The 16852-nt window shown below is 28.1% G+C and overlaps 1 protein-coding gene across 1 annotated transcript; it reads right to left on the bottom strand.

Moving 5' to 3' along the window:
- Positions 1-304: 304 nt before the first annotated feature.
- Positions 305-1273, bottom strand: LOC101894907 (mediator of RNA polymerase II transcription subunit 20). The gene has a single exon (XM_005179512.4). The coding sequence runs from the start codon at positions 1109-1111 to the stop codon at positions 392-394; it is 720 nt and encodes a 239-aa protein (XP_005179569.1). The 5' UTR covers positions 1112-1273; the 3' UTR covers positions 305-391.
- Between the last annotated feature and the right edge of the window lie 15579 nt (positions 1274-16852).

Here is a 16852-nt window from a genome sequence, read left to right as displayed (position 1 = left end):
ATAAGTCAAGACTTTTCGATGTAAAGTTCAAGCGGCTAGTCTTCTCAGAAGGCTTTCTAAAATCTACTGTTTTATTCCAAGTGTCCAAATTTTGAGCCGGTAACAACTTCTCTGATTGGCTTCGTTTTACTTCAAATGTTCAAAATTTGAAGTGGTAACAATTCCTTCGATTGACCCACAAAATCATATCCAAGATATCTTTCCAGCTTTTCACCCGCCTAACTTTAGATTTTATTGAAGTGTTACTTTCAAATGAAGTACTACCCTAATAAACTTTTTGGAATTAAAAACAACATCAAAGAGGTATTTTTAAAAAATGTACAATATTATTATTTAATTTTCTTTCTTTCTTAATTAACTTAAGTCTATTTCACAAAAAAATCTCCACAACTTACGACACCCTCATGCCGGTATTCATAGACATATTGGATGACTGTGATGAGACCTGTGGCATTATATTCTGTTTACGATAATTGGTAAAATGTTCCAAATATTGATTGATGGTATCAATTGGTTCGTAAATATCATGTTGTTTGGCATGCAGCTGCTGTTGGCCCATGGCATTCACAACCGGTTGCGATGTAAAATAGCCAGGATATTCTTTGGCCACTGTTACGCCTAAAAATGACTGCAACACTTCACGTATCATTTCCCAGCAATAGAAGAGAACAACACATGGACGGTATTCAATTTCGATGAGGATACCTTTGAAATTCTCCATCATAGTTACAGAGCCGAGTTTGATGAGAAAATCCCCATATTCAAAGCGTGCACCTTTGGATTCAATTTTTGTTTGTTTCTTTGAAGTGTAGACAGAAGTCATTTTGAGCATCAACAAATCGAAGAGGTTGTCGGCAACCAATGGTATTTGCTTACCGGTGCCGGTATCCAATATGGAAAATGTTGTCACTGGATATTCGGAGTCGTGCAGAACATGTACTGCCTTTGAGGGGCCATGCTGGGGTGCTGAAATATAAGTTTCACAATCTACAAGAAATTGTCCCGTGTGCACAGCGCCCAAAGCCAGCAGTCGCTTAGTTAGGAAGTCTATGGCCTGGGCTCCAGTTTTTCCTTCAGGTATTTGATATGGTTGCAACACTGTGACACCCATTCTGACAATGGAGATTTATTAAGTCCGGTATGACACAAATTACAAGGAAGCGGAATGGTGAGCAGAGCGTTGCGAATAAAAGAAAAGGGCAAAACGCCGATTGTATAGAAATGGAAGAGGCAACAAGTCGAAACAGCTGTTTGTTCACCTAAGGAAAAGTAAGAACTAGTGTCGTATACCGTGTGCAAAATATATGTGTTCACCAAATGAACTAAGGGGTGAGTATCAAAGAACATTAATGCTTAAAAAAAGTTCAAGGTTCTATTAGGCGATATTTTTTAACAGAAGTTGCACACAATGAATGATACATGGACGATATTTCAGTTGTGAACAAATGTCAATTTTGACATCCAAACGGAAATACACATGAATAATAAAAGTGACAGCAAATATGTAAAACCCTTATCGTCTAAAAATGATAATTATAAATAATAAGTAAAAACGTCAAAAACTCAATAAATTATAAAAAATCCAATAATTCACACTTATAAAGGTGATCACAAATAATAGCTAAACTCAATATTTAAGGAGTTATGGTCATTTTAAAATATTCATTGTTTCACACTTAAAAAAGTGATCACAAATAATAGCTAAAAACGCCGAAAACTCAATATTTAAGGAGTTATTGCCATTTTAAAATTTGGAATAATTCACACTTAAAAAATTGATCACAAATAATAGCTAAAACCGCCGAAAACTCAATATTTAAGGAGTTATGGCCATTTTAAAATTTGCAATAATTCACACTTTAAAAGGTGATCACAAATAATAGCTAAAAACGCCGAAAACTCAATATTTAAGGAGTTATGGCCATTTTAAAATTTGCAATAATTCGCACTTAAAAAAGTGATCACAAATAATAGCTAAAAACGCCAAAAACTCAATATTTAAGGAGTTATGGCCATTTTAAAATTTGCAATAATTCACACTTAAAAAAGTGATCACAAATAATAGCTAAAAACGCCGAAAACTCAATATTTAAGGAGTTATGGCCATTTTAAAATTTGCAATAATTCACACTTAAAAAGTGATCACAAATAATAGCTAAAAACGCCGAAAACTCAATATTTAAGGAGTTATGGCCATTTTAAAATTTGCAATAATTCACACTTAAAAAAGTGATCACAAATAATAGCTAAAAACGCCGAAAACTCAATATTTAAGGAGTTATGGCCATTTTAAAATTTGCAATAATTCACACTTAAAAAAGTGATCACAAATAATAGCTAAAAACGCCGAAAAGTCAATATTTAAGGAGTTATGGCCATTTTAAAATTTGCAATAATTCACACTTAAAAAAGTGATCACAAGTAATAGCTAAAAACACCGAAAACTCAATATCTAAGGAGATATGGCCATTTTAAAATTCACACTTAAAAAAGTGATCACAATAATTAAAAAAGTAATCACAAATAATAGCTAAAAACGCCCAAAACTCAATATTTAAGGAGTTATGGCCATTTTAAAATATCTAATAATTCACACTTAAAAAAGTGATCACAAATAATAGCTAAAAATGCCGAAAACTCAATATTTAAGGGGTTATGGCCATTTTAAAATTTGCAATAACTCACACTTAAAAAAGTGATCACAATAATAGTTAAAAACGCCGAAAACTTAATATTTAAGGAGTTATGGCCATTTTAAAATATCTAATAATTCACACTTAAAAAAGTGATCACAAATAATAGCTAAAAACCCCGAAAACTCAATATTTAAGGAGTTATGGCCATTTTAAAATTTGCAATAATTCACACTTAAAAAAAGTGATCACAAATAATAGCTAAAAACGCCGAAAGCTCAATATTTAAGGAGTACTGGCCATTTTAAAATTTGCAATAATTCACACTTAAAAAAAGTGATCACAAATAATAGCTAAAAACGCCGAAAACTCAATATTTAAGGAGTTATGGCCATTTTAAAATACTGATTAATTCACACTTAAAAAAGTGATCACAAATAATAGCTAAAAACGCCGAAAACTCAATATTTAAGGAGTTATGGCCATTTTAAAATTTGCAATAATTCACACTTAAAAAAGTGATCACAAGTAATAGCTAAAAACACCGAAAACTCAATATCTAAGGAGATATGGCCATTTTAAAATTCACACTTAAAAAAGTGATCACAATAATTAAAAAAGTAATCACAAATAATAGCTAAAAACGCCCAAAACTCAATATTTAAGGAGTTATGGCCATTTTAAAATATCTAATAATTCACACTTAAAAAAGTGATCACAAATAATAGCTAAAAATGCCGAAAACTCAATATTTAAGGGGTTATGGCCATTTTAAAATTTGCAATAACTCACACTTAAAAAAGTGATCACAAATAATAGTTAAAAACGCCGAAAACTTAATATTTAAGGAGTTATGGCCATTTTAAAATATCTAATAATTCACACTTAAAAAAGTGATCACAAATAATAGCTAAAAACCCCGAAAACTCAATATTTAAGGAGTTATGGCCATTTTAAAATTTGCAATAATTCACACTTAAAAAAAGTGATCACAAATAATAGCTAAAAACGCCGAAAGCTCAATATTTAAGGAGTACTGGCCATTTTAAAATTTGCAATAATTCACACTTAAAAAAAGTGATCACAAATAATAGCTAAAAACGCCGAAAACTCAATATTTAAGGAGTTATGGCCATTTTAAAATACTGATTAATTCACACTTAAAAAAGTGATCACAAATAATAGCTAAAAACGCCGAAAACTCAATATTTAAGGAGTTATGGCCATTTTAAAATACTGATTAATTCACACTTAAAAAAGTGATCACAAATAATAGCTTAAAACGCCGAAAACTCAATATTTAAGGAGTTATGACCATTTTAAAATTTGCAATAATTCACACTTAAAAAAGTGATCACAAATAATAGCTAAAAACGCCGAAAACTCAATATTTAAGGAGTTATGGCCATTTTAAAATACTGATTAATTCACACTTAAAAAAGTGATCACAAATAATAGCTAAAAACGCCGAAAATTCAATATTTAAGGAGTTATGGCCATTTTAAAATTTGCAATAATTCACCCTTAGAAAAGTGATCACAAATAATAGCTAAAAACGCCGAAAACTCAATATTTAAGGAGTTATGACCATTTTAAAATTTGCAATAATTCACACTTAAAAAAGTGATCACAAATAATAGCTAAAAACGCCGAAAACTCAATATTTAAGGAGTTATGGCCATTTTAAAATACTGATTAATTCACACTTAAAAAAGTGATCACAAATAATAGCTAAAAACGCCGAAAACTCAATATTTAAGGAGTTATGGCCATTTTAAAATACTGATTAATTCACACTTAAAAGAGTGATCAAAAATAATAGCTAAAAACGCCGAAAACTCAATATTTAAGGAGTTATGGCCATTTTAAAATATGCACTAATTCGCACTTAAAAAAGTGATCACAAATAATAGCTAAAAACGCCGAAAACTCAATATTTAAGGAGTTATGGCCATTTTAAAATACTGATTAATTCACACTTAAAAAAGTGATCACAAATAATAGCTAAAAACACCGAAAACTCAATATTTAAGGAGTTATGGCCATTTTAAAATACTGATTAATTCACACTTAAAAAAGTGATCACAAATAATAGCTAAAAACGCTGAAAACTCAATATTTAAGGAGTTACGGCCATTTTAAAATACTGATTAATTCACACTTAAAAAAGTTATCACAAATAATAGCTAAAAGCGCCGAAAATTCAATATTTAAGGAGTTATGGCCATTTTAAAATACTGATTAATTCACACTTAAAAAAGTGATCACAAATAATAGCTAAAAACGCCGAAAACTCAATATTTAAGGAGTTATGGCCATTTTAAAATACTGATTAATTCACACTTAAAAAAGTGATCACAAATAATAGCTAAAAACGCTGAAAACTCAATATTTAAGGAGTTATGGCCATTTTAAAATACTGATTAATTCACACTTAAAAAAGTGATCACAAATAATAGCTAAAAACGCCGAAAACTCAATATTTAAGGAGTTATGGCCATTTTAAAATTTGCAATAATTCGCACTTAAAAAAGTGATCACAAATAATAGCTAAAAACGCCGAAAAATCAATATTTAAGGAGTTATGACCATTTTAAAATTTGCAATAATTCACACTTAAAAAAGTGATCACAAATAATAGCTAAAAACGCCGAAAACCCAATATTTAAGGAGTTATGGCCATTTTAAAATTTGCAATAATTCACACTTAAAAAAGTGATCACAAATAATAGCTAAAAACGCCGAAAACTCAATATTTAAGGAGTTATGGCCATTTTAAAATACTGATTAATTCACACTTAAAAAAGTGATCACAAATAATAGCTAAAAACGCCGAAAACTCAATATTTAAGGAGTTATGGCCATTTTAAAATACTGATTAATTCACACTTAAAAAAGTGATCACAAATAATAGCTAAAAACGCTGAAAACTCAATATTTAAGGAGTTATGGCCATTTTAAAATACTGATTAATTCACACTTAAAAAAGTGATCACAAATAATAGCTAAAAACGCTGAAAACTCAATATTTAAGGAGTTATGGCCATTTTAAAATACTGATTAATTCACACTTAAAAAAGTGATCACAAATAATAGCTAAAAGCGCCGAAAATTCAATATTTAAGGAGTTATGGCCATTTTAAAATACTGATTAATTCACACTTAAAAAAGTGATCACAAATAATAGCTAAAAACGCCGAAAACTCAATATTTAAGGAGTTATGGCCATTTTAAAATACTGATTAATTCACACTTAAAAAAGTGATCACAAATAATAGTTAAAACACCGAAAACTCAATATTTAAGGAGTTATGGCCATTTTAAAATACTGATTAATTCACACTTAAAAAAGTGATCACAAATAATAGCTAAAAACGCTGAAAACTCAATATTTAAGGAGTTATGGCCATTTTAAAATACTGATTAATTCACACTTAAAAAAGTGATCACAAATAATAGCTAAAAGCGCCGAAAATTCAATATTTAAGGAGTTATGGCCATTTTAAAATACTGATTAATTCACACTTAAAAAAGTGATCACAAATAATAGCTAAAAACGCCGAAAACTCAATATTTAAGGAGTTATGGCCATTTTAAAATACTGATTAATTCACACTTAAAAAAGTGATCACAAATAATAGCTAAAAACGCTGAAAACTCAATATTTAAGGAGTTATGGCCATTTTAAAATACTGATTAATTCACACTTAAAAAAGTGATCAAAAATAATAGCTAAAAACGCCGAAAACTCAATATTTAAGGAGTTATGGCCATTTTAAAATACTGATTAATTCACACTTGGAAAAGTGATCACAAATAATAGGTAAAAGCGCCGAAAATTCAATATTTAAGGAGTTATGGCCATTTTAAAATTTGCAATAATTCACACTTAAAAAAGTGATCACAAATAATAGCTAAAAACGCCGAAGACTCAATATTTAAGGAGTTATGGTCATTTTAAGATATGCACTAATTCGCACTTAAAAAAGTGATCACAAATAATAGCTAAAAACGCCGAAAACTCAATATTTAAGGAGTTATGGCCATTTTAAAATACTGATTAATTCACACTTAAAAAAGTGATCAAAAATAATAGCTAAAAACGCCGAAAACTCAATATTTAAGGAGTTATGGCCATTTTAAAATACTGATTAATTCACACTTGGAAAAGTGATCACAAATAATAGGTAAAAGCGCCGAAAATTCAATATTTAAGGAGTTATGGCCATTTTAAAATTTGCAATAATTCACACTTAAAAAAGTGATCACAAATAATAGCTAAAAACGCCGAAAACTCAATATTTAAGGAGTTATGGTCATTTTAAGATATGCACTAATTCGCACTTAAAAAGTGATCACAAATAATAGCTAAAAACGCCGAAAACTCAATATTTAAGGAGTTATGGCCATTTTAAAATACTGATTAATTCACACTTAAAAAAGTGATCAAAAATAATAGCTAAAAACGCCGAAAACTCAATATTTAAGGAGTTATGGCCATTTTAAAATATGCACTAATTCGCACTTAAAAAAGTGATCACAAATAATAGCTAAAAACACCGAAAACTCAATATTTAAGGAGTTATGGCCATTTTAAAATACTGATTAATTCACACTTAAAAAAGTGATCACAAATAATAGCTAAAAGCGCCGAAAATTCAATATTTAAGGAGTTATGGCCATTTTAAAATTTGCAATAATTCACACTTAAAAAAGTGATCACAAATAATAGCTAAAAACGCCGAAAACTCAATATTTAAGGAGTTATGGCCATTTTAAAATTTGCAATAATTCACACTTAAAAAAGTGATCACAAATAATAGCTAAAAACGCCGAAAACTCAATATTTAAGGAGTTATGGCCATTTTAAAATTTGCAATAATTCACACTTAAAAAAGTGATCACAAATAATAACTAAAAACGCCGAAAACTCAATAGTTAAGGAGTTATGGCCATTTTAAAATTTGCAATAATTCACCCTTAGAAAAGTGATCAGAAATAATAGCTAAAAACGCCGAAAACTCAATATTTAAGGAGTTATGGCCATTTTAAAATACTGATTAATTCACACTTAAAAAAGTGATCACAAATAATAGCTAAAAACGCTGAAAACTCAATATTTAAGGAGTTATGGCCATTTTAAAATACTGATTAATTCACACTTAAAAAAGTGATCAAAAATAATAGCTAAAAACGCCGAAAACTCAATATTTAAGGAGTTATGGCCATTTTAAAATACTGATTAATTCACACTTGGAAAAGTGATCACAAATAATAGGTAAAAGCGCCGAAAATTCAATATTTAAGGAGTTATGGCCATTTTAAAATTTGCAATAATTCACACTTAAAAAAGTGATCACAAATAATAGCTAAAAACGCCGAAAACTCAATATTTAAGGAGTTATGGTCATTTTAAGATATGCACTAATTCGCACTTAAAAAAGTGATCACAAATAATAGCTAAAAACGCCGAAAACTCAATATTTAAGGAGTTATGGCCATTTTAAAATACTGATTAATTCACACTTAAAAAAGTGATCAAAAATAATAGCTAAAAACGCCGAAAACTCAATATTTAAGGAGTTATGGCCATTTTAAAATATGCACTAATTCGCACTTAAAAAAGTGATCACAAATAATAGCTAAAAACGCCGAAAACTCAATATTTAAGGAGTTATGGCCATTTTAAAATACTGATTAATTCACACTTAAAAAAGTGATCACAAATAATAGCTAAAAACGCCGAAAACTCAATATTTAAGGAGTTATGGCCATTTTAAAATTTACAATAATTCACACTTAAAAATGTGATCACAAATAATAGCTAAAAACGCCGAAAACTCAATATTTAAGGAGTTATGGCCATTTTAAAATTTGCAATAATTCACACTTAAAAAAGTGATCACAAATAATAGCTAAAAACGCCGAAAACTCAATATTTAAGGAGTTATGGCCATTTTAAAATTTGCAATAATTCACACTTAAAAAAGTGATCACAAATAATAGCTAAAAACGCCGAAAACTCAATAGTTAAGGAGTTATGGCCATTTTAAAATTTGCAATAATTCACCCTTAGAAAAGTGATCAGAAATAATAGCTAAAAACGCCGAAAACTCAATATTTAAGGAGTTATGGCCATTTTAAAATTTGCAATAATTCACACTTAAAAAAGTGATCACAAATAATAGCTAAAAACGCCGAAAACTCAATATTTAAGAAGTTATGGCCATTTTAAATTTGCAATAATTCACACTTAAAAAAGTGATCACAAATAATAGCTAAAAACGCCGAAAACTCAATATTTAAGAAGTTATGGCCATTTTAAATTTGCAATAATTAACACTTAAAAAGTGATCACAAATAATAGCTAAAAACGCCGAAAACTCAATAGTTAAGGAGTTATGGCCATTTTAAAATTTGCAATAATTCACCCTTAGAAAAGTGATCAGAAATAATAGCTAAAAACGCCGAAAACTCAATATTTAAGGAGTTATGGCCATTTTAAAATTTGCAATAATTCACACTTAAAAAAGTGATCACAAATAATAGCTAAAAACGCCGAAAACTCAATATTTAAGGAGTTATGGCCATTTTAAAATTTGCAATAATTCACACTTAAAAAAGTGATCACAAATAATAGCTAAAAACGCCGAAAACTCAATAGTTAAGGAGTTATGGCCATTTTAAAATTTGCAATAATTCACCCTTAGAAAAGTGATCACAAATAATAGCTAAAAACGCCGAAAACTCAATATTTAAGGAGTTATGGCCATTTTAAAATTTGCAATAATTCACACTTAAAAAAGTGATCACAAATAATAGCTAAAAACGCCGAAAACTCAATATTTAAGAAGTTATGGCCATTTTAAATTTGCAATAATTCACACTTAAAAAGTGATCACAAATAATAGCTAAAAACGCCGAAAACTCAATAGTTAAGGAGTTATGGCTATTTTAAAATTTGCAATAATTCACACTTAAAAAAGTGATCACAAATAATAGCTAAAAACGCCGAAAATTCAATATTTAAGGAGTTATGGCCATTTTAAAATTTGCAATAATTCACACTTAAAAAAGTGATCACAAATAATAGCTAAAAACGCCGAAAACTCAATAGTTAAGGAGTTATGGCCATTTTAAAATTTGCAATAATTCACACTTAAAAAAGTGATCACAAATAATAGCTAAAAACGCCGAAAACTCAATATTTAAGGAGTTATGGCCATTTTAAAATTTGCAATAATTCACACTTAAAAAAGTGATCACAAATAATAGCTAAAAACGCCGAAAACTCAATATTTAAGGAGTTATGGCCATTTTAAAATTTGCAATAATTCACACTTAAAAAAGTGATCACAAATAATAGCTAAAAACGCCGAAAATTCAATATTTAAGGAGTTATTGTCATTTTAAAATTTGCAATAATTCACACTTAAAAAAGTGATCACAAATAATAGCTAAAAACGCCGAAAACTCAATATTTAAGGAGTTATGGCCATTTTAAAATTTGCAATAATTCACACTTAAAAAAGTGATCACAAATAATAGCTAAAAACGCCGAAAACTCAATAGTTAAGGAGTTATGGCCATTTTAAAATTTGCAATAATTCACACTTAAAAAAGTGATCACAAATAATAGCTAAAAACGCCGAAAACTCAATATTTAAGGAGTTATGGCCATTTTAAAATTTGCAATAATTCACACTTAAAAAAGTGATCACAAATAATAGCTAAAAACGCCGAAAACTCAATATTTAAGGAGTTATGGCCATTTTAAAATTTGCAATAATTCACACTTAAAAAAGTGATCACAAATAATAGCTAAAAACGCCGAAAACTCAATATTTAAGGAGTTATGGCCATTTTAAAATTTGCAATAATTCACACTTAAAAAAGTGATCACAAATAATAGCTAAAAACGCCGAAAACTCAATATTTAAGGAGTTATGGCCATTTTAAAATTTGCAATAATTCACACTTAAAAAAGTGATCACAAATAATAGCTAAAAACGCCGAAAACTCAATATTTAAGGAGTTATGGCCATTTTAAATTTGCAATAATTCACACTTAAAAAGTGATCACAAATAATAGCTAAAAACGCCGAAAACTCAATAGTTAAGGAGTTATGGCTATTTTAAAATTTGAAATAATTCACACTTAAAAAAGTGATCACAAATAATAGCTAAAAACGCCGAAAATTCAATATTTAAGGAGTTATGGCCATTTTAAAATTTGCAATAATTCACACTTAAAAAAGTGATCACAAATAATAGCTAAAAACGCCGAAAACTCAATAGTTAAGGAGTTATGGCCATTTTAAAATTTGCAATAATTCACACTTAAAAAAGTGATCACAAATAATAGCTAAAAACGCCGAAAACTCAATATTTAAGGAGTTATGGCCATTTTAAAATTTGCAATAATTCACACTTAAAAAAGTGATCACAAATAATAGCTAAAAACGCCGAAAACTCAATATTTAAGGAGTTATGGCCATTTTAAAATTTGCAATAATTCACACTTAAAAAAGTGATCACAAATAATAGCTAAAAACGCCGAAAATTCAATATTTAAGGAGTTATTGTCATTTTAAAATTTGCAATAATTCACACTTAAAAAAGTGATCACAAATAATAGCTAAAAACGCCGAAAACTCAATATTTAAGGAGTTATGGCCATTTTAAAATTTGCAATAATTCACACTTAAAAAAGTGATCACAAATAATAGCTAAAAACGCCGAAAACTCAATATTTAAGGAGTTATGGCCATTTTAAAATTTGCAATAATTCACACTTAAAAAAGTGATCACAAATAATAGCTAAAAACGCCGAAAACTCAATATTTAAGGAGTTATGGCCATTTTAAAATTTGCAATAATTCACACTTAAAAAAGTGATCACAAATAATAGCTAAAAACGCCGAAAACTCAATAGTTAAGGAGTTATGGCCATTTTAAAATTTGCAATAATTCACACTTAAAAAAGTGATCACAAATAATAGCTAAAAACGCCGAAAACTCAATATTTAAGGAGTTATGGCCATTTTAAAATTTGCAATAATTCACACTTAAAAAAGTGATCACAAATAATAGCTAAAAACGCCGAAAACTCAATATTTAAGGAGTTATGGCCATTTTAAAATTTGCAATAATTCACACTTAAAAAAGTGATCACAAATAATAGCTAAAAACGCCGAAAACTCAATATTTAAGGAGTTATGGCCATTTTAAAATTTGCAATAATTCACACTTAAAAAAGTGATCACAAATAATAGCTAAAAACGCCGAAAACTCAATATTTAAGGAGTTATGGCCATTTTAAAATTTGCAATAATTCACACTTAAAAAAGTGATCACAAATAATAGCTAAAAACGCCGAAAATTCAATATTTAAGGAGTTATTGTCATTTTAAAATTTGCAATAATTCACACTTAAAAAAGTGATCACAAATAATAGCTAAAAACGCCGAAAACTCAATATTTAAGGAGTTATGGCCATTTTAAAATTTGCAATAATTCACACTTAAAAAAGTGATCACAAATAATAGCTAAAAACGCCGAAAACTCAATATTTAAGGAGTTATGGCCATTTTAAAATTTGCAATAATTCACACTTAAAAAGTGATCACAAATAATAGCTAAAAACGCCGAAAACTCAATATTTAAGGAGTTATGGCCATTTTAAAATTTGCAATAATTCACACTTAAAAAAGTGATCACAAATAATAGCTAAAAACGCCGAAAATTCAATATTTAAGGAGTTATTGTCATTTTAAAATTTGCAATAATTCACACTTAAAAAAGTGATCACAAATAATAGCTAAAAACGCCGAAAACTCAATATTTAAGGAGTTATGGCCATTTTAAAATTTGCAATAATTCACACTTAAAAAAGTGATCACAAATAATAGCTAAAAACGCCGAAAACTCAATATTTAAGGAGTTATGGCCATTTTAAAATTTGCAATAATTCACACTTAAAAAAGTGATCACAAATAATAGCTAAAAACGCCGAAAACTCAATATTTAAGGAGTTATGGCCATTTTAAAATTTGCAATAATTCACACTTAAAAAAGTGATCACAAATAATAGCTAAAAACGCCGAAAACTCAATATTTAAGGAGTTATGGCCATTTTAAAATTTGCAATAATTCACACTTAAAAAAGTGATCACAAATAATAGCTAAAAACGCCGAAAATTCAATATTTAAGGAGTTATTGTCATTTTAAAATTTGCAATAATTCACACTTAAAAAAGTGATCACAAATAATAGCTAAAAACGCCGAAAACTCAATATTTAAGGAGTTATGGCCATTTTAAAATTTGCAATAATTCACACTTAAAAAAGTGATCACAAATAATAGCTAAAAACGCCGAAAACTCAATATTTAAGGAGTTATGTCCATTTTAAAATTTGCAATAATTCACACTTAAAAAAGTGATCACAAATAATAGCTAAAAACGCCGAAAATTCAATATTTAAGGAGTTATTGTCATTTTAAAATTTGCAATAATTCACACTTAAAAAAGTGATCACAAATAATAGCTAAAAACGCCGAAAACTCAATATTTAAGGAGTTATGGCCATTTTAAAATTTGCAATAATTCACACTTAAAAAAGTGATCACAAATAATAGCTAAAAACGCCGAAAACTCAATATTTAAGGAGTTATGGCCATTTTAAAATTTGCAATAATTCACACTTAAAAAAGTGATCACAAATAATAGCTAAAAACGCCGAAAATTCAATATTTAAGGAGTTATTGTCATTTTAAAATTTGCAATAATTCACACTTAAAAAAGTGATCACAAATAATAGCTAAAAACGCCGAAAACTCAGTATTTAAGGAGTTATGGCCATTTTAAAATTTGCAATAATTCACACTTAAAAAAGTGATCACAAATAATAGCTAAAAACGCCGAAAACTCAATATTTAAGGAGTTATGGCCATTTTAAAATTTGCAATAATTCACACTTAAAAAAGTGATCACAAATAATAGCTAAAAACGCCGAAAACTCAATATTTAAGGAGTTATGGCCATTTTAAAATTTGCAATAATTCACACTTAAAAAAGTGATCACAAATAATAGCTAAAAACGCCGAAAATTCAATATTTAAGGAGTTATTGTCATTTTAAAATTTGCAATAATTCACACTTAAAAAAGTGATCACAAATAATAGCTAAAAACGCCGAAAACTCAATATTTAAGGAGTTATGGCCATTTTAAAATTTGCAATAATTCACACTTAAAAAAGTGATCACAAATAATAGCTAAAAACGCCGAAAACTCAATATTTAAGGAGTTATGGCCATTTTAAAATTTGCAATAATTCACACTTAAAAAAGTGATCACAAATAATAGCTAAAAACGCCGAAAATTCAATATTTAAGGAGTTATTGTCATTTTAAAATTTGCAATAATTCACACTTAAAAAAGTGATCACAAATAATAGCTAAAAACGCCGAAAACTCAATATTTAAGGAGTTATGGCCATTTTAAAATTTGCAATAATTCACACTTAAAAAAGTGATCACAAATAATAGCTAAAAACGCCGAAAACTCAATATTTAAGGAGTTATGGCCATTTTAAAATTTGCAATAATTCACACTTAAAAAAGTGATCACAAATAATAGCTAAAAACGCCGAAAACTCAATATTTAAGGAGTTATGGCCATTTTAAAATTTGCAATAATTCACACTTAAAAAAGTGATCACAAATAATAGCTAAAAACGCCGAAAATTCAATATTTAAGGAGTTATTGTCATTTTAAAATTTGCAATAATTCACACTTAAAAAAGTGATCACAAATAATAGCTAAAAACGCCGAAAACTCAATATTTAAGGAGTTATGGCCATTTTAAAATTTGCAATAATTCACACTTAAAAAAGTGATCACAAATAATAGCTAAAAACGCCGAAAACTCAATATTTAAGGAGTTATGGCCATTTTAAAATTTGCAATAATTCACACTTAAAAAAGTGATCACAAATAATAGCTAAAAACGCCGAAAATTCAATATTTAAGGAGTTATTGTCATTTTAAAATTTGCAATAATTCACACTTAAAAAAGTGATCACAAATAATAGCTAAAAACGCCGAAAACTCAATATTTAAGGAGTTATGGCCATTTTAAAATTTGCAATAATTCACACTTAAAAAAGTGATCACAAATAATAGCTAAAAACGCCGAAAACTCAATATTTAAGGAGTTATGGCCATTTTAAAATTTGCAATAATTCACACTTAAAAAAGTGATCACAAATAATAGCTAAAAACGCCGAAAACTCAATATTTAAGGAGTTATGGCCATTTTAAAATTTGCAATAATTCACACTTAAAAAAGTGATCACAAATAATAGCTAAAAACGCCGAAAATTCAATATTTAAGGAGTTATTGTCATTTTAAAATTTGCAATAATTCACACTTAAAAAAGTGATCACAAATAATAGCTAAAAACGCCGAAAACTCAATATTTAAGGAGTTATGGCCATTTTAAAATTTGCAATAATTCACACTTAAAAAAGTGATCACAAATAATAGCTAAAAACGCCGAAAACTCAATATTTAAGGAGTTATGGCCATTTTAAAATTTGCAATAATTCACACTTAAAAAGTGATCACAAATAATAGCTAAAAACGCCGAAAACTCAATATTTAAGGAGTTATGGCCATTTTAAAATTTGCAATAATTCACACTTAAAAAAGTGATCACAAATAATAGCTAAAAACGCCGAAAATTCAATATTTAAGGAGTTATTGTCATTTTAAAATTTGCAATAATTCACACTTAAAAAAGTGATCACAAATAATAGCTAAAAACGCCGAAAACTCAATATTTAAGGAGTTATGGCCATTTTAATATTTGCAATAATTCACACTTAAAAAAGTGATCACAAATAATAGCTAAAAACGCCGAAAACTCAATATTTAAGGAGTTATGGCCATTTTAAAATTTGCAATAATTCACACTTAAAAAAGTGATCACAAATAATAGCTAAAAACGCCGAAAACTCAATAGTTAAGGAGTTATGGCCATTTTAAAATTTGCAATAATTCACCCTTAGAAAAGTGATCAGAAATAATAGCTAAAAACGCCGAAAACTCAATATTTAAGGAGTTATGGCCATTTTAAAATTTGCAATAATTCACACTTAAAAAAGTGATCACAAATAATAGCTAAAAACGCCGAAAACTCAATATTTAAGAAGTTATGGCCATTTTAAATTTGCAATAATTCACACTTAAAAAGTGATCACAAATAATAGCTAAAAACGCCGAAAACTCAATAGTTAAGGAGTTATGGCCATTTTAAAATTTGCAATAATTCACCCTTAGAAAAGTGATCAGAAATAATAGCTAAAAACGCCGAAAACTCAATATTTAAGGAGTTATGGCCATTTTAAAATTTGCAATAATTCACACTTAAAAAAGTGATCACAAATAATAGCTAAAAACGCCGAAAACTCAATATTTAAGGAGTTATGGCCATTTTAAAATTTGCAATAATTCACACTTAAAAAAGTGATCACAAATAATAGCTAAAAACGCCGAAAACTCAATAGTTAAGGAGTTATGGCCATTTTAAAATTTGCAATAATTCACCCTTAGAAAAGTGATCAGAAATAATAGCTAAAAACGCCGAAAACTCAATATTTAAGGAGTTATGGCCATTTTAAAATTTGCAATAATTCACCCTTAGAAAAGTGATCAGAAATAATAGCTAAAAACGCCGAAAACTCAATATTTAAGAAGTTATGGCCATTTTAAAATTTGCAATAATTCACACTTAAAAAAGTGATCACAAATAATAGCTGAAAACGCCGAAAATTCAATATTTAAGGAGTTATTGTCATTTTAAAATTTGCAATAATTCACACTTAAAAAAGTGATCACAAATAATAGCTAAAAACGCCGAAAACTCAATATTTAAGGAGTTATGGCCATTTTAAAATTTGCAATAATTCACACTTAAAAAAGTGATCACAAATAATAGCTAAAAACGCCGAAAATTCAATATTTAAGGAGTTATTGTCATTTTAAAATTTGCAATAATTCACACTTAAAAAAGTGATCACAAATAATAGCTAAAACGCAGAAAACTCAATATTTAAGGAGTTATGGTCATTTTAAAATTGGCAATAATTCACACTTAAAAAAGTGATCACAAATAATAGCTAAAAAAAATATCTATTTGAAACTGACATCAATG

The sequence above is a fragment of the Musca domestica genome, unplaced genomic scaffold (genome assembly GCF_030504385.1).
Source record: "Musca domestica strain aabys unplaced genomic scaffold, Musca_domestica.polishedcontigs.V.1.1 2, whole genome shotgun sequence".
Classification (NCBI taxonomy): domain Eukaryota; kingdom Metazoa; phylum Arthropoda; class Insecta; order Diptera; family Muscidae; genus Musca; species Musca domestica.
The sequence above is the reverse complement of the archived record's forward strand: the minus strand, read 5'-3'. Positions and strand labels throughout refer to the sequence as shown.